At 49.3% G+C, this 25359-nt stretch overlaps 1 protein-coding gene across 2 annotated transcripts in view; it reads right to left on the reverse strand.

Moving 5' to 3' along the window:
• BTBD11 (BTB domain containing 11) overlaps positions 1-20543 on the reverse strand; it is a 278882-nt gene extending 258339 nt beyond the window's left edge. For both annotated transcript variants that reach the window (XM_036251811.1, XM_036251810.1), the window contains exon 1: positions 18870-20543. In XM_036251811.1, coding sequence (XP_036107704.1) covers positions 18870-20013 — 1144 coding nt within the window. In that variant the 5' untranslated portion in view covers positions 20014-20543. The remainder of the gene's footprint in view (positions 1-18869) is intronic.
• Positions 20544-25359: the final 4816 nt, after the last annotated feature.

Genomic DNA, 25359 nt, shown 5'->3' on the forward strand with positions numbered 1-25359 from the left:
AGAAACGACCGACGGGTGAACTGTATAAATGAGGAACCACGTGGCGGGCACCGGCTGCGGCTTCATTCCACGGTGCTGAGCCCCAGCGCCCGTGGAAGCCAACTTCCTGTTCAGATTCAGAAGCACATGGCACTATCCATGGGGAGCAGGAGAGAGCTCACCATTTGGTTTTGTACTAGAATCTAACGATCTCAGTGACTACACAGCATGGGTGAGTGTGTGTAAGTGTGAGAGAGAACGTGTGTGTGTGTGTGTGTGCGCGCGCGAACCCGCAGTGGGACAGTGAAACTTTCAGAGGACCCTTTCTGTTTTTTTTTTTTTTTTTAATCCTCACCCGAGGACATTTTCCCATTTTTTTGTTCAGGTAGAGTGGGAGGCAGAGAGAGGAACAGAGAGAGAGAGAGAGAGAAACATCGATGTGAAAGGAACACATCAAGTGGCCGCCACCCGCACGACCGACCAGGGCCGGGGACAAACTGCAACCGAGGTACGCGCCCTTAGCGGGAACCGAACTCGGGTCTCTCAGGACCGCAGGTCGACGCTCTAACCGCCGAGCCAAACCGGCCAGGGCTCAGAGGACCCTTTCTGAGGCCAATCTCAACTGCGTATCTCAGTGTCACGGGCACAGTGGCATTTTTCCATGCGGCCCCTCAGTTTCAGGGCCTCTTCTTGGGTCTTCCTGAGACTAGAAAAGCATCCGATGCCTTGTAAGTGAAAATTATCAGCCCCAAAACATGAAAAGAAAACACTGGAAAGCTGTAATTAATTACTGTGTAATTAAGCGGCTACAACCCGTGGCATGAAGTCAACCTCATGAATTGTTGACTTCAACATTCATAACAATTTCATTACATTTGGCTCATTGAATTTTTCTCAGTTTGCAAGAATTGCTGAGGCCGTGATGATGGCAGAGAAACCGGAGCCCCCCGAAAAGTACGTTGGATACACATAACAGTAATTACAAACTTTGTTCAGCGGTAATATACATTTAATGGGGATGGATGCCTCCAAGGATGGGGGGCTAGAGCTTAGGAAGACATTAGAACTACCTACATGACCGTCTATGAACTTTTAGCTATGGAAACTCAACCTAAGCTGAGGAGCTAATGCAAATGTCTAGTTTCTGACAATTCTGCCGAGCTGATGTGGGTGCGCACATGCACACACGTGCACACAGGCACACCCCACGCACGCGCACAGCCCCCAAACACACATACCCCCACAGGCTGCCTGTTTCCCAGCTACTGCTGCAGTTACCAAGTATTTCCCCATTTGTTCCAAATGAAAACAAACTGAAGCTTTCCTTGATATACGATGCACAATCAATAACCTCCTACTTCTCCTTTCATAGAAAACTCATTTACTTTAAGGAAACATGATGAGTGATTAAGATCCATAGCAGACACCCTGTGAACAGAATACATAAGGAGTCCTGGTTGTGCCAGCCTTCGCAGTGGAAAACTTCTGGCAAACTGAAAACAGTAAATGGAAGCCTGGGGGGCGGCGTCTCCCACTGTGCACACCCTGTCTTTCACACCCGGTGCAACACGGGGAGACCTCTTTTGCGTGGGAACAGAATGGGATTTACAGCTGAGTTGAGGCACATGGGGCTTCGTGAGCCTCTGCACCGGTGTTTTCCTTCAGAAGGAGCTTGCTCAGGTTGGCCCACACATTCCTCCAGAAAGTCCACAGGGAGTCGGGGGAAAGACTCCAGGAGCCCGTGACGGAGGCCCGTTCTTTGTGGGCCGGTGGGAGGATGGCTGGGGCCATCAGTGTCCTGCAGGCCCCACAGAAGCTCTCAGGACCCGGAGCTCGCCTCCGCCCACAGTGCCCCTCTCCTTTCCTAATGGATGTTCACGGACTTCCTGACCTTCACGTAGCAGCAACCGCAGCCCACACGTAATGCTCTGGGGGGCCTCTTCCCCTCCCACAGCCACAGATAGAAAAGTGGGGGTCAGCAGACTCAAGGCTCCACTGAGGCCTGAATAACTCCATATACCCAAAGGTTGGGGGGCCAAATGCTGGGGTAACCTCCATGTCCTGATTAGTCTTCAGATGGGGCCCCACGAGCTCTTTTCCTGTCCCTGAGATACTCAATCCAGGTTTCTCAAATGACATGAGCTGCCCGGCCAGCGTGGCTCGGTGGTTGAGAGTTGACCCGTGCACCAAGAGGTCGCCGGTTCGATTCCCAGTCAGAGCACATGCCCAGGTTGTGGGGCCGATCCCCAGTGGGGGGCATGCAGGAGGCGGCCAATCAATGTTCTCTCTCATAGATGTTTCTATCTCTCTCTCCCTCTCCCTCTCTCTAAAATTAATAAATAAAAAATACAATACAATAAAATAAAAGACATGAGCAACAACAATGCCCAAAGAGTAGCATCAGGAAGCACAGAAATTCAAGCAGATGCCCATGCTGCCACTTGACCTTGAGCAAGGTACTCCACCTCTCCTTCCTCTGCTTCCTCCTGTGCAAAATTAGGATACTAACACCTACTACCCACCTACCACACAGGGCTGTTAGGAATAGTATTAGAAATAATAATGAGACTTTGCAAACTGTGCAAGTCTGAAGAATCAATAATAAATAACAAGGCATCGTGGGGTTCAAAATTAGTCTGTGGCTTGACGAATAGTAAACATCTCCTCCTGTCCTCCCCTGGCCCCCACTACAGGTCCACTCAATTGGCAGGTGAGTTCGTCCCCTGGGGAAGGGGGAAGAAGAAGCTAACCTGAGATAGTCAATAGGAACATTAGGTTAAACTGGCTCAGATTAAGCATTTGAATCAATCAGTGTCATGATGTTCTAGAAAAAAAAAAAAAAAAGGTCCTGGTCTTTCCAGTCGCAAACCTGGACTAGATACTGGCAGTGGTGTGTACTTCCCTTGCTATGCCAGTGCCTGACACTTAGTAGACACTGAACTACTTCCCGAGGGAGAGACCAGCAAAACCACAGTGAGACGTAAGGGGGCCGACTGGACAAGGGGTTGCTTTGTATTTACAATTCTACATGCCAATCTGATTACACTGACTGTTCACCTAATAGCTGATTTCTCCCCCTGGGGTTGACCTCGGCACAGTCTGAACAGTCTTAGTGTCATCAGAATGTTTAAGGAATTGTCAAAAGATCCCACTGCGCCATCACGGGTAGCCAACATGGTTAGTGGGACAGCGTGCCGATGACGCACCAGGTGGCCAGGGTAGGAACCCCGGGTCCCGCACCCCCATTGGGTGGCCTTGTGTCCAGCTGCTTGTCTGACTCAGTTTCCCAGGCTGCGCAGTGGTGGGGTTGGAGGCACTGAGCTGAGAGAACACTGGAAAGGTGCTCAGGACAGAGGCTAACACAGGGCGGACCACAATGAACAGGACCCGGTGTTAATCCCAACTAAGGAAAGAGAACAAAGCTTTTTTTCTTTTTTCCAGGGACAGCGTGGCATTGTAGACACACCCTGGGGATCCAGGGAGCTGGGATCCAGGCCCAGCCGTGGAGTGAGGACTCCCCACGTTTAAAGCTCCTCGCTACTCACCTGCTGGCAGCTGTGCGGCCCCCACATCAATCCTCCTGGTTCTCTGTGTCTAATTTGCAAAATCTGCCTGGCACCGCGGCTGAGGGCGGCGGGGCGGCGCCAGGGGCAGCGCAGGCTCCTTCCAGCTCTGGGCTCCGAGTCTACGCAGACACAACTTCCAGGCTTGAATCAGAGCAGGGCCCCGTCTCAGAGGAGGACAGTGCGTATAAAGGAATCACGAGCAGTCCTTCCTCTTCTGTTCTTCAAAGAGAACCAGGCTTTGAAAAGGAGAGATTTCCAGGGCTGAGAATTCCGAAGTACAGAGGAAGACTCCCAGCCAGTTAGCCAATAGTTAGCGCCGGGCTCTTGATGTGCCCGTCAGTCCAGTGCCACTGATTCCTGCTTCATTTCACAGACCACAAATGTTCACGCGGGGCCCACCCCGTGCAGGCCTGTTCTAAGTGCTGGGGTGACAGTGGTGACTTAAACAGACAAATGTCCCTGCTCGCAGGGAGTATACAGTCTATGGCTGCATGCAGCCACTGAACAAGGACATTTAACTCCCAACTAGGGGCCAGAGGGGTACTAGAGACACACAGGTGAGTAAGAAGCAGTTGGACCCGTAAAGACGAACAGGTGGGTGGACTAGTCGGCATAACCTGAGCAGTGCGTCTCCTAGGGGTTTCAGATGACTGGAGAAGGAGAACCCCAATAATAGCTGCCACACTAAGTGCTTATATACACTGGGCATTTCGTGGGCACTCTTCCAGGCGAGGAAACTGAGGCTGAGAGAGAAGCACTTGCCCAAGGGGGCACAGTCAGGGATGGCACTGGGATGTGAACCCAGGCTGCCTGACCTTAGCCAGTGGTTCTCAACCTGTGGGTTACGACCCCTTTGCGGGTCAAACAACCCTTTCACAGGGGTCGCCTAAGACATAGCAGCAGCAAAATTACAGTTATGAAGTAGCAATGAAAATAATTTTACGGTTGGGGGTCACCACAACATGAGGAACTGTATGAAAGGGTCGCGGCATTAGGAAGGTTGAGAACCACTGCCTTAGGCCCTTGGTTATATAGCGCGATATACCATGTATGACACGTTCCATAACATTAACCAGGTCAGAACTCTTAGTGAGGAAATCATCTACACAACGCGAGTCTCAGTATGCAGTCACCATCTTCTCCATCAGGGTTTAGGAAGTCAGGACCTATCCTTTCTGTTTATGTAAAAGTGGTTTAACCACCACACTTCTTTGGGAGAAATAAACATATTTCTTTACTACAGAGGCAAGCCAGTTTTGAAACCCTGACCTTTGAGAGCCACAGGTCAACTTTGCAGAATGAAGGCAAGCCCTTGAGCATGGGGGGTTGGGAAGCATCTGGCTGGACAGGGTTATTTTTGGTTCGGAGATGCTTTGATGGTTACATCTCCGCCCCCCTGTGTCAGAAATGCCTCCTGGGAGGTGAGGATGCTGTGCTGAAGGGGGGTAGAAAGAAGAGCCGTGCCTCAGGGAACAAAGCAGAACTGCCAATCATCGGGGGGGGGGGGGGGCGCCATCTTCGACTTCGAACCGTCCAGTTGGACCCTGCATTCTGCCAGTTCTGTTTATTGGGAATATTGGTTCTCCTTAGTCCTTTCCCTCTCTCTTCCATCACTTTTGGGTCCTGGAGTTCAACAAGGTTCCCAGCACAGCACTTACCGATCTCTCCTCTCCCCTCCCGCCCCACCTCACTGGGTGCTTCTCTGAGCCTCAGCAGGACACGTTCTCTGGGTCTGTCTCATGCTCCCTGGGTCACCCGTGCCTCCCAGGAGGTCTGAGCCAGAACATCTTTCTGGACTGGCCAGTGCTTTTCAAACTCTATCTGGAAATGGAATCCTTTTCTCATATGCATCTCATGCAAAAGTTTAATATATATAAAACAGATGGAAGGGTAGCAACTATGGTGACGTGTGTGCCGTGTGGGGCTGGGAAGCCTCCACACCTGACCTCCGCAGGGTCCCACAGGCCCTTTATAGAACCCTAAAACTCATGAGAGCGCAGCTTGAAGCCCCCAATTTGGCTTAATTTCCCCAGTTTATAGGTAACATACTGAGGCCGTTTTGCTTCCATTCCCTTGAGAAAACACCCCTCCTGGTTCATTCTGGTCAGTGTGGTCCCCATTAAGCACATGGATGCTGCTTGTTAACTGGGCCCGAAACCGTCCCCAGGAATTGCAGGCAGAAATACCCCCACAGCCCAGGGAGAAGTGTAGTAACCGCCTCATGTGCCACACAACACAACTGACCACTTTCTCCTCCCAGGTACTTCCTTCTGTTGGCTTTTAGCATATGTCTGGTTCTCCCTGTTACCGGCTGCTCCCTCAGTCTCCTTTGCTGGCTCCTCCTTTTCTGCCTGACCCAAGGAAGGGCTCAGTCCTCGGTCCTCTAGTCTCTTCTACCCTCACTCCCTAGGTGACATTGTCTTATCTCACGGCTTTCAAAAGCATCTGTATGCTCCCAACTCCCAAATGTATCCCTCCAGCACCCTGCACGTCAGCCATGACAACCCAGCACCCAGCGGACAGCTCCTCCTGGACGTCTGAAAGGCACCTCAAACCGAGCACGTCCCCAACCGGACCTGTGATCTCGCCTCCTTCTTCAAACCTGTCCTTGCCTCGGTCACAGCTCAGTTCATGGCCACTCCATCCTTCCAGTTCAGACCACAACCCTGGAGTCACCCTTGACCTCCCAACCCCTCTCACTGCAGTGCATCAGCAACATCTTGTCGCTTCTTCCCTTCCTGATGGCCCGAACCCGACCACTTCGTCGCCCAGCTCACTGCTACCACCCTGGTCTAGGCTACCGTCATCTCCTGCCTGGATTACTGTAAGAGCCCACACACACTGGTCTTCCCGACTTCACCTGTGATCCTGCAGAGCCTATTTTCAACTAGCAGCCAAAGCAGTCCTTTTAAATCCTAAGCCAGACCTGCCCATCCTTACTCAAAATCCTGTAATAGTTTCCCAGTTCACTAAGAATAAAAGCCAAAGTCTGCAATAGCCTATGAGGACCTACCCAACTAGGTTTCTTGGGACGCTCTGCTTTCACCTGTCACTCCCTCTTGGCTCACTCACTCATCTCCACCATAATGGCATCTTTGTTACTCCTGCCTCAGGGCCTTTGCACTGGCTGTTCCCTCTTGTCTGATACATTCTTCCTCCAGATGTTCAGATGGTTAAATCCCTCACACCTCCTTCACCCCTCTGTGCCAATGTCACCTTCTCGGTGAGACATCCCTGACCATATTATTTATAATTACAACCCACCATCCCTAGTCCTCCTGGCCCCCCTCACTCTGATTTATTTTTTCAATGCAGGTATCACTGTCTAACATCCCACACTGTTTACTTACATTATGTATCTTGTTTAGGGTCTCCCCCACTAGAATGCAAGTTCTATCACTGCAAGAAATTTTGTCTGTACACTCATGTATGCTAAGTGCCCAGAATTATGCCTCCTACATAGTAGGCTCTTAATAAATATCTGTTGAATGAATAAATAAACAAACGATGATTTGCAGCTTACAGATCACTTTCACATCTGATGATTCCTTTGAATGATTTCAGATGACAAAATAAGTCCAGAGAGGTCCAATCACTTGCCTGAGATTACATAGCATGTTCTAGAATGATCTCATGCCCTCCTTTTCCTTAAACCCTCAAGCACTGTCTTATCTGATCACACTGCTGCCAATCTCTCCTAAGCCCAGGTCCCACCCAGCTCTTTCTTGCCTTCCTAAACTCACACCCTGGCTTGCTGGTGACCATCTTTGCTCAGGTACAGTGCATAGGCTGCTTTTTTTTCCCCCTAGAGAAGCATTTATATACTTTCACTTAAATGAACTCATATCCTGTCTCCAGGGACCATCTGTCAGAGACATAAGCTTCCAGGCCAGCTTCTCACCCCAAGCCCTTCTCCAGGACACAGGAGGGACCCTGCTATGCTGCCCCCGCCCTGCCTTCGGTTTACATACATGTCACAGCAACTGGGTACTCCAGAAGGAAGGAGGGAGGGCTGCAGCCAGCAAGGAGGGGAGAGAGGGACACTTTGCAAATCAAAAGGAGGCTCCCCCGGTTCTTTCTGCACAACCATGGGCTGACCAGTGAGGCTGTGAAGTGCAAGTTAATAGCTGCTTCTAGTCTCCTGCTGAGAAATTTCTTTCAGGCCCAAACTGCAAGAAGTGTTACAGCAGCTAGTTTATTTCTGTCCCGTCCATCATACTATGAATTGATTGCTCACGATTGCTCCTTTTGCATAGGCCACTGGGAAGCTCAAGGGCAGCACGTTCTGATTCTCGGGCGTTCAGATTTCAAGACTTAACCAGCAGTGCCCTGGTTCCCAGGCCTGAGGACTTAGACCGAATTGCACCACCGGCTTCCTGGTTCTTCGGCTCACTGACGGCAAAGTGTGGGACTCTGTGACTCCATAACGGCTTGAGCCAGTTCCTGTCATTAACCTCCTCTTATACATATTTATATGTCGTATGGGCTCCGTTTCTCTTGAGAACCCTAACACAGTGGTCAGCACTCAGCCAACGTTAGCGGTTACCATTGATGAGTGCTGGGATTTACAGTTTTCCAAAGTGTTGCCTCATTTGACGCTAGGGACTCCATGAATACCTGGTATCATCATTATTCCCCTTTCCTATATGAGGAAACTGAGGTTCAGAGCAACCAGGGGCCTGTCCAAGGTCACACAGCATGTGTACACGCTGCTAGACGTGAGCTGACGCCTTCCCACTGACCGGAGGGTTCGGGCACCTTCCTGCACCCCCTGCTCCACTGCCCCCGGCCCCCACCCCCCACTGGCAGGCTCAGAGAGGTTCTGCATGGTGAGGCCTGTGAAATCACACCCTTGCTCTTGGTCTGTTCTTTAATCCACAGCTCTCATGCTGGGAAAAGGAAAACTTGGAGCAGCAGTAGAATCTGCAGGAACAGGGAAACCAGGTGGGGAGGCCTATAGGAGGTCAGGAGGGGAGGAGAGACCAGGGCCCCCACACCTGGCCGCTCTCCACACCAGCCTGCCCCGGTGATCTGAATAAGAAGCCTCAAGAGACTCATCATCTGGGCCAAAGATGCCGGCTGCAGAAGAGAGAGAGCAGGAGGAGAGGTGGGGTGGGCTCCCAAAGAGAGAGGAACAGGTGCAAAATTCAGAGACACTGACTCAGGGATGAGATTCCTGGCTCGTGTCCCCACCTCAGCCTCACCCTGATGACATGGCTCCAGTGCGCGAAGGAGAATCTTGAGTCTTAACCCCAACCCCATCCCAGATCCCTCGAGTGTCTGGTGTCCTGTGCTGACCACAGCCAGCCCTGGAAGCACAGGGGAGGGCTGCTGGACCTCAGCCCACAGTCCGAGGCGGCTTCGTCCAGCGGCCCGTGGACCCCTCTCCTAGGCAGCTGCTGCCCCGGGTGCAGTTCACATCTGGGTGCTTATCTGTGAGCGCACTACACCCACCTCAGGCCTGCAAGCTCCGTGAACGCAGGGACCACCTAGTTCTGCTCACCCGAGTGAGCCCAGGCCCCAAACCTCAACAGTCAGCAAAGAAAAGGCCACAGGGGCTGAAGGAGGAGGCTGATGATGGAGAGAGGAGAGGTGACTTGTGTCTGCACGCTTCTCAGACATTTATCATGACCCCATGGGTGGCACTGCAAGCTGGGATTAGGAAGGAACGATGACACATGCCACCCCCAAAGCCCAGCTGGTCCAATCAACCTCAACCTCTTCTGAGGCCCGCACCGTTTTTTTGTTGTTTTGTTTTGTTTTTTATCCTCACCTGAGGACACTTTTGCATGTATCTTCAGATAGGGAGAAGAGAGAGAGAGAAACATCCATGTGAGACAGACACAACGAGTGGTCGCCACCCACATGACCCCATCCAGGGCCGTGGACAAACTGCAACCAAGGCACATGCCCTTAGCGGGAACCGAACCCGGTTTTCTCTTGTCCGCGGGCCTACGCTCTAACCGCTGAGCCAAACTGGCCAGGGCCCCACACCGTTTTTAAGGTATCAAGCTGCCTCTCTGGTTTGCTTTCAGATGTAAACACAGTGGGGAACTGCTAACTTGGTTCTGCCTGGAGCACACCTGATCTTCACGGTAATCACTTTCATCTGCTCAGTCACAAGCTAATGGGGACCTCGGCTCGCTTCCAGACTAGTATTTCTCTTACTGTGAAATGTACAGCAAAACCAGAGATGTTACAGCCAGTCGTCAATTAATCTCCAGAACTGCTGTGACAGGCAGCCTCTCGGCCCACTCTGCCTCCAGGAGTGATCTGTTGGAGGAGACAGTGCATCTCAGTGGACAGGAGACGAGCTAGGCATCCAGAAACCTGGGGTGCTGGTTCAGCTCTGCTGGCCACCTCGGGCAAGGCTGTGGCTGGCTCTGGGACTCATTTTCCCCATCTGTAAAAGTGAGAGTTGAGCCCTGGCCGGTTTGGCTCAGCGGTTAGAGCGTCAGCCTGTGGTCCTGAGAGACCCGGGTTCGGTTCCCGCTAAGGGCGCGTACCTCGGTTGCAGTTTGTCCCCGGCCCTGGTCGGTTGTGCGGGTGGCAGCCACTCGATGTGTTCCTTTCGCATCGATGTTTCTCTCTCTCTCTCTGTTCCTCTCTCTCCCTCCCACTCTACCTGAACAAAATAAAACGGAAAAATGTCCTCAGGTGAGGATAAAAAAATAAAAAAATAAAAAAGTGAGAGTTGAACCAAATTCCCCCTAGGGATGAGGTGTGGCATGGGTGGGAGGAAGGTGGAATTTGACGTCCCTCAGATTTGAGCTGAAATCCCCACTCGGCCATTTATTGTCTTAGTGACTCTGGGCAACTTACTAAATGTCTCACAGCTTCAGATGTTCCTGATGTAAGAAGAGGGTGATAATACCTAACTGGCCTTCCCACGTTCACTCATCTCTTCCTGTCTGCTCTCCACGAGGCAGCCTGCAGTGAGCTATTTAGAACACACATCTGATCATAGCATCTCCCTCCTTAAAACTTTTCAAAGGCTCTCCAGTGTTCTTGGGAAAATAAACTCCTTGATCGGGCAGACACTTGGTCCAACTCTACCCATTTCCCTTCACTTCATTTTTCCATTGTGGCCACACTGGCCACACTCCTAATCATCATGCGCCAAACCTGCCACAGGCCCTTTGCATATTCTGTCTGCATTCATGAAGTACTCTCTTCTACCTTTTCAACCACATGAGCCATGCTTCAGCTCACTTAAGCCTCACTTCTTTAGCGAAGCTTTCCCTTTCTCCAGACTACAAGAGCCTCAGTAAAGACTCTGACAACCCCATGCATCTCTCCTTTATAACAACTGTCACCGTTATGAATTTACATCTGTATGAGTATTTGATGAAAAAGCTTAGTGCATCAGCAGCCTGCAATCTCCATGAAGGCAGGGGCCATGTTGCTTAACATCTAACACAGTGCCTATAGAAAAGGTCATAGTGAATATAATAAAAGCCAACAATGCCAACATTTATGAAGCAATTTCTACATGTCAGGCACTTCCCAAAAGCCCAATGAATTAGGTTTTATTATCAATTTCATCTAACAAAGGGGAGGACTGAGTGACAGAAAGGTCAGGTAACTTGCCCAATGCTGGGTGGCGCACAACTAGCAAGTGGTCGAACCCTGGGAGTCTGGTTCCTGGAACACTAGTTGAAGCCCTTCTTTCAATAAACGGGACAGAGCGCCTCCCTCCCCTGCTATCAACTGGACTCAACACAAATGAGAAAACAACGTGTATTGTGTTCTGTCCTAAGATGTTAGGGTTTATCCATATAACAGCTAGCATTTCCCTAATAGAGTAATTGGTGCCATAAGCGGGTGCTTAAGTAAGTGGCATGGGCTTAGAAGTCAGATAGCCAGTTATGATATTAGAGACTGGAAAACCGAAGACCCAGGTTATGCAGTGGTAAAAGTTTTGGTGAAAGTATAATCTGCGAAAACTTAGAAGGCAGAACTCATGCCTACTAATCCTGTCAGCTCTGAAGAAAGAGATTTGAAAAAATAGCGGTAATAGAGTTTGCTGATCGTTCCTGGCGGAGTTTAGCATGGTATTAGGGAAAGAGAGGAACTCAGGCATGAATTAGCCACTTTGCAAGTAAAATTGGGAAGGAATCATAAAGAGGTGAAAAAGACAACTATTTCTAGACCCCAAACAATCAGAGACAAGATTAGAAGACTTGTAAGTGAAATATCAGACTAGGGGTATAAGCTTCCCACTTAATGGCCTCAAGGTAGCTGCCATTAAGTTGAAAGAGAAAGAGAGGCATGGAGTTAAGAAAGCAAAGAAATAGTATGGCTCAGTGGCTGAGCGTCGACCCATGCACCAAGAGGTCGCCGGTTCGATTCCCGGTCAGGACACATGCCCAGGTTGTGGGCCAAGTCCCCAACAGGGGCGAGGGCATGCAGGAGACGGCCAATCGCTGTTCTCTCTCATCGATGTTTCTATCTCTCTCTCCCTCTCACTTCTTCTCTCTCTCAAATCAATAAAGAGGAAAAAATGGAAAAAAATAATGCAGGCTTCAGAATGAGGTCTAGGAAATAACTCTGGGTGTGGCTCCTGGCACACTAGACATCACAGATGAAGATTCGAAGCAGTGAGAATCACATTGTAAGCCTGGGTTTTTAGTCTTTTACTGTTACAGTATTAAAACTTGGGTCTCCAAAGTTCAAGGGCAGAAACTAGGTTACGAGAGATTTAGAGCCTCAGGGAGACAACACTCCTCAAGACCCACGTCAGGTGTGGCCAAGAAGGATGAATGGAGAAAGAAAATCCTCCCACAGGGCAGAGCCAGGAGCACGGAAAACAGTGACCCCGGAACTTCCTCACAGAGGGCTGAAGCAAGGCACCTCACCCACTTCCAGGGCACAGGTGCTTCACCCACACAGTGCCTGCATGGCAAGATGGCATCACTGTGAAGGGCCAGTGACTTCTACGTGTCTTCCCCAATTGGCTTTTCCTAATGGGTTATCCTCCAATATGGTACAGCGGCAGATAATGTGTCTCTTTTGACTCATGGGTCCCTGGACTATGAGGAGCCACACTCGATCCAATAGATGGGACAGAGATTCACCCAAAGATCTTGAACTTTAAGTTGGGGGCAGTGATTGGACAGGATGTGAGTTTCTTTGTGGGGAAGGCTAACATGTGTTGTGTGTAAAAAGGATGTTTGGTGGCCAGGAGGCCTATGACACACGGGCACAAGTGATAGGGTCCCTTGCAGGCTTAGCCCATAATGCTTTTGTGTGTGTGTGTGTGGTACGTGCCCCTAGCAGGAACCCAACCCGGGACTCTCTGGTCCACAGACCAACGCTCAACCGCTGAGCCAAACTGGCCAGGGCCACGATGGCTTTCTTAAGACTCTCCACACTCTTCTTCCTCTACCTGTTGGCTGGATGGATGTCCAAGGAAGGCCAAAGGCCACGTGTTGGCAATAAAGAAAGCAAACTCTCCATCAGTCTTGTTACCTAAATGACCCCCCTGCCTCTTCCCATTCTACCCCTCTGCCAATCTGACTTAAGTCAGTAATAAATGACCTTCTATTGTATTAAGCTCCTGAGATTCTGGGGTTGTCTTTTAATGTACATAACTATAATGATTATAATCCATAGAGCTCTGAAAACAGTGCCTGGCACATAATAAGCTCTCTACAAGTGTAGTTATTATTATTATAATACCCATTTTACAGACAGGGAAACTTCAAGATGTGCTATGTCCGACTCCAAAGTCGATTACTATTTTGTATTTACCTCTCAGTAGATGATAATCAGACCCATTTTATAGGTGAGTTTGGTGCCTAGCTCAAGGTCACAAATAATAACAGACCCAAAATTAGAGGCCTTCCTCTTACTCAGAGGCCTTCGGGAAGCTCACCCTGGACTGCAGGTCTCCAGGTTGGTCCTCCATTGTTTTATTTGGTTGTTATTTCTCTTTTATGTTCCAGGAAACACCCTACTTGCAAATGTCCTAGCACTGCACTGGCAAGTCTGCATAGAAAACCAAATAACCCTCCACTGACCCGAATTCCCAGTTTTAATTTACACTGAGCTAGTTAATTAGAAACGTGCTCTGTGAGCACAGACACTGCTGTCGCTGGCTCAGGAGACAGCTCTCGCTGTTCTCTGTAAGAAGCAAGGTTTCTTCTGTGACATTTTAGTCCATCACAGTGATGAGGCCCCACAGAACAGCATACCAGCCCAGGGACAGGAAAACTGCCGAATAAGAATTTAGTGCAGAATCACAATCTATGGGGCAACAGTAAAACAAAAGACCTGAAAATCTCCCTCCCCACCAAGCAAGTGTTGGAGAGATCAGGGCTCATGTTAATTAATGTTTATAAAGTGATTTGGGATCCCTGAAATGAAAGAGCCTATTCAAAATCCCCAAAGTGTTATTATTATCAGCAGCCTGAGTAATCTTTTTTTTTTTTTTAAAGGAAGCCATTATTATCCCATTATTATCGAGCACCTACTATGTGGCTGGTGTGTTCACATACTTGATCTGATTTAATACTTTTAATCACCCTATGTGGTAGGTTAGGGTGTGCTTTCCTTTTTATGTCTTTTTTTTTTTTTTTTTTTTTTAGGTAATTCTCTCTGTACAGATGAGAAAACCAAATTCAGCACAATGAAGTCACTTTTTTTAAAGCGGGCAGAGCTGAAATTCAAGGCCAGAACTTTCTTAGTGTAAAGGTCTCTCCCTTTCATTACTCCACACTGCCTCTTCCAGTCTTCCCTTCAGATTCTTTCTGCATTTAAAACAAAGTTCATTCAAGGATGCCTAAAGCTTTTCTTCTTCTTCTTTTGTTGTATGTCTTTTTTCTTTTTTTACTGAAGTATATTTTGCAGTACAGTGAAATGCACATATGTAAAATTTACAAGGCAATGCATTTGGACAAAAGCATATACCTCTGAACCCACACCCTTATTAATGTAAGGGACATTTCTAACACCCCAGAAAGTTCCCTGGTGCTCCTTCATTAACAATGTCTTTTTAAAAAAGACAACAAATAAAATGAGCTACTTTTTTGACCAAAACACTCTTTGTAATCTAGGCAGTGGGGCTGTGCCCTTGGGGTCAATCCCTGAGGTGGGAACACTGAATTATTTGATGCTGGAACTACTGGGAATGGGGAGCCAGTTAAAATTCTGCACCCTGCTGGCTCTGTCCACACTGAACACATTGGGATCAGTTAATCTGGATGAGACAGAAATAAGAGTGATGATTGTGTCTGGATTTTGGCCTCTGTCAGGCACCAGACTGTAATACCCTTACATCTATAATCTCATTGAATCCTCATAATTATTACTTTCATTTTACACTGAAGACACTGGGTCTCGAAGAGGTTAGATAAGATACCTAAAAACACACAAGCCTTTACAGATGGTGATGACAGATGTTGATGGGCAAATTTTAAATCCCAAAGAGGTAATAGGCTGGTTATATTCATTCAATAGACAGTAGTCAGTATCTACAAAGTGCTAGGTACTGTGCTGAGTGACGGAAGGAGAGACCAAGATGAATGCGACACAAGCTTGCACTTGCCACAGTGTGATGGGCAACAGGGCCAGGATTCTCAAGGCATGGGGAAAGGACTGTGAAAGGGCCAGCCAGGTATGGGGAGCAGGGGAGGGCCTTCATCAAGGAAGGCCTCACAGAGATGCCAGAAAGATCTCTCTGGAGCCAAGTCTTCAAGGACAAGTGGGAGCTGGCCAGCTCAGAAGGGGGTTGAGGTAGCATGACCCGCACACACACCAGCACTGTGAAACACATCTGCTGGCCCCTTATTCAGCTGTAGCAAAATCAGCCAAGCCAGATTGTAAAAGCTCAGAGAAATGCAACACCCACTGGGGTCCCCAGCTCTTCAAAACAGCTAAAAATCAACACTAGAAATCAGCTATAAAGAGTAAAACAATGGGCCACAAACTTCATACCCTAAGCCCATACCTGTGCTGTTTTGAGAGCAACCAAGCCCTCACTGCGAGCCAATTATCTTTCATTTTCTGAGTTGAGTTCCATGTGATTAGTTTCATGATTCCTTGGGCCTTGGCAGCAAATTGGAAGGGTGGACAGGTACAGAGATGGCAATAAGAAGGGGTAACCAAGGTAGAAAAAAAAAGTCTTGAAAAGATGATTCAAGAAACTCACAACTCAATAGCTTCTTTCAGGACATCATTGTATAATATAGTACAACAGCTTGCTCAACTCAACAGGCATCTAATAAGTTCCAGTTGTGTACCAGGCCTTCTCCTAGGCTTGGCGGGGGATGTGAAAACAGAAGATCCTATACTGCCCAGTTCAGTATGGTAGGAACAAAAGGTGTATACATTGAGACAGGAAGAATGTCAGGCTGTGAAGGGTCTCTTCAACCGTGTATGTAATGAAGGGCAGGAAGGGTGGCCAGAAGGCAGGGAATTCATGTCACTAAAGAGCAAGACACTTAAGCAAGATACTAAAGTTCCTCGTAGCCCTGGCCAGTTTGGCTCAGCGGTTGGAGCACCGGCCTGCGGACCAGAGAGTCCCGGGTTCGGTTCCCGCTAGGGGCACATACAAAAAAAAAAAAAAAAAAAATAAAGTTCCTCGTGCCTCAGTTTCCTCTTCTGTATAATGGCGATAATAGCAGTAACTTTTCAAGGCAATGTTGAAGATCAGATGGGTCAATGTACAGAGTAGTGTTGGATGCCTGTTAGTTGTTATTGCCTCTGTACCTCACTACTTCCTAAATCCTTACATTTTGTAATTGCTCAATTAATATTGCTTAACAAATGAATTCACAAATGAATGGATAAGTGAGGCTACTGAGTCAAAGGGGAAAAATTGACAATGCAAGGCATGAGCTTTTTCTTAAGCCTTGCAGATCACAGAAAGACTGCCATGCAAAATAGTTTAATCGGTGTGATGTTTAGTGTATATTTCAGACACCTAAGAGATTAATCGCTCATTTCTTAACTCTTCTGCATAGATGACCTGCCATTTTAAACAAGCCCAGAAAAAGAGACGAAGAGATCACAATGAAATTAGAGTATATCTCATACTAAGAGTTGGCTGAAGGGACCCTGAAACCCAGGAGTTAAGCTCTGTGGTGTGGGAAACGCTGTGATGGCAGCAAACCCCAACCACCACACACTCACCCTGCCCAAAACCAATGCTGTGGGCTTCTCCTTCCTTAAATTATACTTACTCCCAAAAGGATAAACACAAACACTGTCTTTAAAAGATGTTAAAGATCATAAAAGTAAAACCAGCTTGAAGAAATATAGAAGCTACTAACACAAACATATGGAGCTACAAGAGGACCTGGGGTGTCTTACAGATCTCCACCTTTATTTTACAGATGTAAAGACTGAGGCCCAGAGAAGGAAAAGCGAGTCACCCAAAGTGATAATTTCAAGAGAATGGCAGACAGAGGTGGAACTGGGCGCCCAGATTCCCAAACTGGAGTTCTCTAAGGAGTCTGATTGCTCTTTCCTGCCAAAGAAACGTTGAGGGGAAAAATAAGATGAGGTTCCAGCTCCAGAAGGGGATAAGGGACTTGCGGGGGGGGGGGGGGCAGTAAGAAGTAAAGAACAATTGTGATGGGGGAGCTAAGAACAAGGGCGATGGGCACATGAAGTGGGAAGAAAATTCAGCCCCTTTGCGCTTTTCGTGGGGGTAGGGTTCCAAATAAGGAACAATCCAGTCTAATCCATGCTCCTGGATTTTGCAGGTTATCCAACCCCTTCTACAGAAGCACACACAAAGACCAGTGCTTTCTCCCAGGTGTTCCCATCTCGGTCGGAATTTCTCATGGGTGGAGGGGGCTGCTGGGAGCCTCAAAGATACCCTCTCTTTAAGGGTTGCGCCCTCGAAAGGCAGCAGAGGGGGAGGGGCTCTGGCAAAGAGATTGCAAAGAGTCTCGGAGATCGACGCGGAAGTAGCGACCCCGCCCTCCCCAACGCGCTGCTCTGCCACACCACACACACCCCGCTTTGCTCCTTCCTTCCCCTCCCCCAGCGATGATCAAAGCCAGCTGAAGGGACTGAGAGCCGGAGGGTAGGTTTCCAAAGGGCTTCTACTGGAACCTCTAGCCCCGCGCGTCCGCTCGCTCCTGCGCGCACTCACAGGCACACTTAACATACGCGCACACGCTCACGCGCATGCAGAGACTACAAACACGCACACACTCACATGCATACATGTGGTACCCTCCAGAGGCACGGCCGAGCCCGCCTCATCTTTCCTTCAGCCCCAGGGAAATGGACAGGCAGCTACATGAATGAAATCTGCCCAGAAAGACTGCATTTCAGCTCCAACCACGCAACCTCCGGCCAAACCGCTGAATATAAAACAAAGTTTTATTTCGCTTTTAGACTCTCCAGTTACGCTTCTACCATTTCCTGTGGAAAATTGAAGCTTTGAAGTGTCTAGCTCCGGCTTTCACAGACAGGCAGGACCGCCAGCTCGAGCTCTCAAAAACAAGAACCCCCCGCCCCCCTCTCCGCCACCAGAACTACAGGTTCAATCCCACCCAGCTCCTGCCTCCAAAACAGGGGGATGCGGGAGGAATGACAGAACCTGCTGGAAACGACGCCCTAAACTGACAGTCCCCTCCAGAACCCCGCCCCACTCCCATCCTGCCCGGGTCCCGGGTGATGCTCCTTAAGCCAAGTGGTAACAACTGCAGCTCCCTGCCACCGGGCATCAAAAGCGGCAAGAGCTGGGAGGTCGGAATTGGGGAGGGGGTTGTCCACTGCGCAGCACCCACCAGCTGTAAGCTCTGGCCCTCAAAAACTGCCCAGGAAAAACTTGGGACCAATACGTCCTCCCGCTCCACCTTCTCACCACTCCCCTGCTTTTTCTATGACTAGCGAGCTCTCAAACGTTCTGCCTTTACGGTCGCGGGGCCTCTCCACCCCGGCGCTGACAGTGTCCCCAAGGGCGCCGGGAAATACGCAAACCCGGCCGCCGAGGAAAAAAGGAGACTCCTCGTGAATTCCAGGGAGACACTCGTGCGCCTGAGAATTTGGCATCTTCAAGGTCAAAAATAAAAAAACAGGGCTCTGGCAGAAGTATGTGCTAGGCGCAAATGATTGCAAACCTGCCCTCCCACAGAATGCAGGAGGCAGCCTCCTCCCAGCCCCGCAAAGGGGGCGGAACCGCGCGGTCTTGGACTTGGGGTCTTAGGAGCCTGAGCACAGGCGGGTTTCCGGCCACCTCCAGCTCAGGGGTCCTCTCAGAAGCTTGGGACTGCAGCGGGTGGCCAGAACGACGCGGGAGGGGAGCGCGAGGCAAACTTGCCACTAGAGTTAGCCACGTTGAGTGACACTCTTATGGCCACTTACCGCTGGCGTTTTTCCCGCAGATGAGGTGCTGGTAGGGCTGCAGGAGCCCCCAGATCTCGGAGTCGTTGTTGACCGTGTGCTCCAGCGTCTCCACGGTGAACTTGGGCGCCTCGTGGAGCGTGTGGTGGTGGTGATGGTGGTGGTTGGTGGCGGCCGCGGCTGGCGGGGCTGCCGCCGCTGTAGCAGTGGTAGCAGGCGGGGCGCAACAGCTGCTGCCCCCGCTGGCGCTGCTGGCTGCGCTGCAGGCGCCGCCGCTCGCCGCTCCCCCTCCGGGTGCCTCCCGCTCCTTATCCACCGCGGGGGCCGCGCTGGGGCCCGAGCCAGGGCCTGGGCCGGAGCTGGAGCCCGAGCCGGGGCCGCTGCAACTCCGGGGCAGCCCGGAGGCCACGACCCGAGAGTAGATGTCCCGGAAGAGGCTCTCCATGCAGGCCGTCAGGTAGATGGCGGCGTGCTCATGGATGCGCAGCGCCACGCGGCTGTCCACCATCCAGCGGTACACGCGGCCCACAGAGAAGGTGAGGCCGCAGCGCGCTGACTTGCCGCGGCCCAGGCGGTCGCCGCCGGCACTGCTCATGTTGTAGAGGGACAGCGCGGCCAGCGCGGCCGCGGTGCAGTGTGCCGCCAGGCCCCAGGACAGCACGATCTCCATGGCGCTTTGGATCTCGTACTTGGTGCACTTAGCGAAGCGCAGGCTCAGGCGCTGCGCCTCTTTGGCGATGCGTACAAGCGCCCGGCTCACCAGCATCGACAGCTTGGCCAGCGCGTCTTTGGGCAGGCCGCCGGGGGCCGCCGGGCCTGCCCGGGGATCCCGCGAGCGCAGCAGCAGCACCTCCAGCTCCTGGAGGGTCCAGGGGACCTCGTCGAGGTCCGGCAGCAGCCGCGAGCAGTGCTGGCCCGCGCAGTCCAGCCCTTCGGAGTCTTCCACCAGGGCAGTGTTGACGGTGTCAAAGCTGTTGTGCCGGCTGTGCATGGAGTCAGCTAGAGGCGGCCAGCAGCTCCCGCCATACGGGGACGCCGGGTGCGAGTCGGAACAGCACAGGGACAAGTTGGAGGAGCGCACCGAGTCCGCCGCGCCACCATAACCCGAGTCCAGCGTCAGATCCTCCAGCGTTCGGACTACGGGCTTCTTACCTCTCCTTGCCATCGCTGCGCCACTTCATGCTGCGGCCGCCGGAGAGCCGAGGGGAAGGAGCGGCGAGAAGCAGCGGGCGCCGGAGCGCGGGGAGAGCCAAGTCCGCTCCGACTCGGCTCACTTTTCCACCAGCCGCTACTACCAAGTGTTACTACTTTCCACTGCCTCCCTGAGCCGCCGCCGCCGGAATACACAGGGCAGACCCGGGAGTCATCTTCCAGAGCCCGGGCCGGAGCTGGGGCGCACTGAGGAGCGGGCCAGGCCGGGAGGGAAGCTCACGCCGGGACTCACCCCCTTCCCTCCGAAATAAAATAAAAAGTATCTGCCCCTCTTCTTCCTGGGCCCGGCTGGGTGCACAAGCTGCCGGGCGCCGGCCTCAGTGTTCGTAGGACGGAAATCGACTCAGGTACCGCCGCCGCAGCAGCAGCTCCGCCAGCAGCTGGCTCCCAGCTCCGGCTCCCGGCTCCCAGATCCCCGCACAGGGTTCTCTCGGTGCCCGCCCGCCCGGCACTGAAGCGCAGCAGCGACCGCCGCGGCTGCAAACCCTGCCAAACCCCGCAAACCCCGGGCAGCTCGAGGGGCGGGCGTATGTAAAGCAGGACCCGAGGAGAGCCAATGGAATCAGAAGATGCTAATTACCTCGCTTTTTTTTTTTTTTTTTTTAATTCCTCAGCTCCACGCATCCCCGCCCCTCACGCACGCCCCTAGGTTGTAATCAAGACTGCAGGAAGTGGGGAGCCGCGGTCTGGAAACTGGGGGGCCTGTGCGAGCGTAGGGACGCATAAGCCCCTGCTGCTGTCCCTCAAACTCCAATCTTTGGTACCAGAACGGGAAGGTTGGACAGGTGATTCCCCCCCTCACCAAAGTATGCTCCCCTTAGCTGTTTATACAGGGTCGGCCTGGGGTCGGTCTGTCCGCCTCTGCGTTTCGGATTTCACTTCCTTTTTTCTCTATTACACGAAGCACGTTTTTTCTCCCTCGCCCTCGGGTACCCAAATCAATTAATGCGGCCCTCTTTCAGCCCCAGTTTGCCCCAGTGTGGAGCGAAATAAGAGAGCGGGCAAGCTCCGGGGCCAGAGAGATGACACCACTGGAAGACCGAATCTCTGGGCAGTAGCCTCCTGCCACCGGGGCACATTAACTAGGTTCCTTGCAACAGCCAGGAAGACCCTGCGCCATCCTTCAAACGCTTAGGGATGCGCTGGAGGGAAGACTCACGTCCCACTTTGCCCTCCTGGTGGGTATGGTTCCGGGCAGCGCAGCCTTAAAAGGGGTAAATTTACACGGAGGGGAGTTTACTGTTTGACTAAGGAAAGAGGCAACATATATTGCGTGACTTGGCTGCATTTCTGTCGAATGGCATGGTCTTGTTTGTCTACACCCACTAGGCCAGAAGCCACATCTTCTTCACCTGGGGATCCCCGGCTCCAACCTAACATCTCTCTGCCTGGGGTAGGAAACCCTCTTCCTCTGGCTGGCTATAACTTTCAGCTTAGAAGCCCCCTCCTGTAGAAAGGAAGCTGGATCCTTCAATGCTGGCTTGGGTGCTTAGACTGACTCCCCTACCCCAACCCTTCTGAGACCGTTGATTTCTAGGCCCTTGTAACACTAGGTTGTTTTAGTCTGATAACATGTCTAGATTGCACACTAGACTAGGGGTTCCCCATGCATAAGCCCTCAGTAAATATTTGTTCTAAGTGGGTGGATGAAGGAAGGGCATTCTTTTGAACTGTTTGTTGATTGTTCAACAATAGATAACCCAGCAAATTGTCCGATGTTTCTCGTATCTGTTAATTAAATCCACCATCACCCTTCCCTTCACATTAGTGAACCACCCTCACCCTGTAGCTACCATCCTAATATATATTTCATCTCTCACTTTGACAATTATTATATTCTACCAACTGGTTTCCTTCTCTCCCGCCTCTTCTTTCTCCAAACCATCCAGTCCAAGAATCTTCCGAAAGCACAGTTCTGATCTTGTAATTTCTCTAAAATTAATTAATTAATCAATTAAATGGTTTCCCATTGCCTCTAGATAAATCAAGTTTGTATTGATTAGCTGGCCTTCACTGATCTCTTTACTCTGTTCACAACCCCGCTTTCCATAATATTTTAAACCTTTTAGAAGGGATTGTGATGGTTAATTTTATGTGTTAATTTGAATGGGCCACAATTGCCCAGTTTAAGCATCTCTAGCTTGCAAATAGCAGATTTGGGGCTTCTCAGACTCTATAAACCCACGAGCCAATTATTTTTTCTGTTTTTTTTTTCCCCCCAGAGAATCTGAACTAATAGGATAAATTATATATATATATATATATATATATATATATATATATATATATATTCTCCTGCCCTTTGGAAACTTGTCTAATACATAAGATCTTTAATGATCTGAACCTTGCCTTCCCCTGTAGCCTCTGTCATCACCCTAACCTCCTGAATATATATTCACACTAACGTAGACACACAGACACCTGCACACCCATGAATGAACACACAGACACCTCTGTGCTCTAACTATACTGAAATCACTTGCTGGTTTTCCAAGTCACCATGTTGTCCCTGGTATCTGCAGATATTGTTCCCTTTGCTCAGGGCATTTGTCTCCACCTGGACAACTTCTCATCCTCTAAGATTCAGCTCCAAGATGACTACCACTGTGAAGTTTTCCTCGATGCTGCCTGTTCTTCACCTAGCCCAGACCTGGGAAGGTGTCTCCATCTTTATTGCTCAGGGTTTGTTCCCAGGACTTTTTCTCTTCTCCTCTGCCTGTTTCCCTGTGAGCTCACCCACTTGTATGCTTTCAGTTACCACCTATATGCTGATAATGCTTGAGCGATGACCACTCAGCAGAGTGTCAGCAGCAAAAGAACCCTGGGAAAAACCCTGTGCATAGGGAAAAAAGGATACTGGAAAGCGATGGGCTTAACGCACATTTACTTTCTTCTGTGGCACCATATCGACTGGGGTTCCAGCTTTGCCTCTGCCAGTACTCACTCAATCTCTTTTATCCTCCCTTTTCTTGCATTTGGAACGCACAAAATAATCACACCCATGGGAGGGGGGTGTTAAATGATATTCTTCCATATACAGGATTTAATGCAGTGTCCAACACATGATAATAACCTTACAAATGTCTGTTACCATTATCTACACTTTCTATTTTCTACAATAAACACTTATTTCTTAGAGAGTTAGGGGGAAAATGGCGTTACACTGAAATTCCAACTTATGCTTAATGGCTGGGCTGCAATGCTACCTCCTCTAAGAGGTTTTCCCATATGTCAGTCGACATGCTCTTTCCTTTCATGTTCCAGATGTTCTGCACATGCCTTCTCTCACCTTCCGGGGGCACACTCCTTGAAAGCTGAGACCTCGTCCCTAGTACAGTACCAGTACTAATGAGCCTGTTCCTTATTATTACGATTAACCAAAGCATATGTCCATTTAGTTTACTAAAAGGATCATTGACAATGATGTTAAGTATCTGAGCCTGAGTGCCCTGAGAAACACTGAAGATTATATACACGTAAACCAAATGTTAACTGTTAGCCCATGCTATTAGAAAACTCAGTGTCTGCAAAGTATGATGGAGAAAATTTAAATCATCCAAAATTCCACCTCCCAGAAGTAATCAACAGGAACAACCTCTTGTATTTTCCTCTAGTCTTCCTACTTTTTCCCCACCTTCTTTCTTCTAAGCATACACATTTTAAGAGTTGGAATTATTCTGCAAGTTATTTTGCATTTTAATTTTTTCCTGAAGAAATTTCTTCAAATTTGATAGTATAATCATTCCCCATGCTACTAAATATTCATCTAAAATGTTTCTTTTTGTGTGGCTGCAAAATATTCCGACATATGTTTTTATACCTTAACTGGTGCATTTTGAGTCTCCACTTGGTTGTTTGTTTTCAAACTGCTATCATAATGCTGAGATGACCCTCTTTGTGCATAAATAACTCTCTTCTTCGAAAGTAAGTCTTCTCTATGTTATCCTTTAAGAAATACAGACATGCAATAAACATATATTAAAGAGTTAAAAATAAAGAAAAAGGCAGAAATTAAATGACTAGGATTATTTTGCTCATCAGATTAGCAAAGATTTATAAAGTCAGTCATGATGAATGTGTGTCACGATGAGGCAGAAATGGAGGCAATCTTTTGGGAGGGCAGTTTGCCAAGATGTATCAAATATCAGTGTGTGTTCCTTGTGATTTCCCAGAAATCACATCTTCTGATGTTATCCAGGGTGATCCTTGTGAATTTTTCAAAATTATACAGGATGTTCTTGGTAATGTTTTTGTTTTTTTAACATAGGACTTTGGGAAACAACCCCAGTGTCTTTCAAAAAGGCCTGATGAAATGAATAATAGTAATGCATACAAGGGAATGTGAAGCAGAAGTAAAGAGTAATGATGGTGATCTTTGCTTCCACAACATATTGATTAGGGAAGAACTGTTTAAAAGCAGGTTTTGGAATTGCACATATAATCTGATCCCATTTACGTAGGGCTAAATATGTATGCAGGTGTGCCTCAAGCCATTGCCCTTTGGGTCACTGTGCTTCACAGGTGTTGTATTTTTACAAATTGAAGGCACACCCTCCACCAGCAAACCCAAGATTCCGACCCACTCTATTGTGGTGGTCTGGAAGCAAACCCACATCATCTCTGAGGTGTCCCTGTGTAACAAGTATGTGAACTTGCTTGAAATGATGGAATTAATAGCTATAACGAGTTTATTGGATTTCTGGTGATTTTTGAATCAGTTTTATTGATTCATGTTCTATCCCTGATGACTTCTTTTTTTTTTTTTAATTTTTTTTTTCTTTATTGATTTTAGAGAGAGGAAAGGAGAGAGAGAGAGATAGAAATATCAATAAGAATGAACATCAACTGGCCGCCTCCTGCATGCCCCTCACTGGGGATCAGGCCCACAACCTGGACATGTGTCCTGAGCAGGAATCGAACCAGTGACCTCTTGGTGCATGGGTTGATGCTCAACCAGAGCCACACCAGCCGGACTGATGTCTTCTTCTTTGTTGTTGTTTTCTGGCGATTTTTAATTTTCTTTGTACTTCTGAACTTTTTATGATAAACACATATCATTTTTACCAGAGCCAAAAAGCTATTTTCAAAAGAAAACTATATTTTTTGCCCATTATTGAGAAGCCTACCTGTCCATCAGAGTACTAATATATACTTATTTGTCTCTCAGCATTCTAGAAACCAAACAGCAGGCATAGCAACTAACCCAACAACCAGAATATGAACTAGCTTTACTTAGTTGGAGTCACACACATTGGGGGCTTCATCATGTGCTTCCCACACATCTGCTGTGTGTGAGCAG

Source organism: Molossus molossus, unplaced genomic scaffold (assembly GCF_014108415.1).
Source record: "Molossus molossus isolate mMolMol1 unplaced genomic scaffold, mMolMol1.p scaffold_m16_p_10, whole genome shotgun sequence".
Taxonomy (NCBI): domain Eukaryota; kingdom Metazoa; phylum Chordata; class Mammalia; order Chiroptera; family Molossidae; genus Molossus; species Molossus molossus.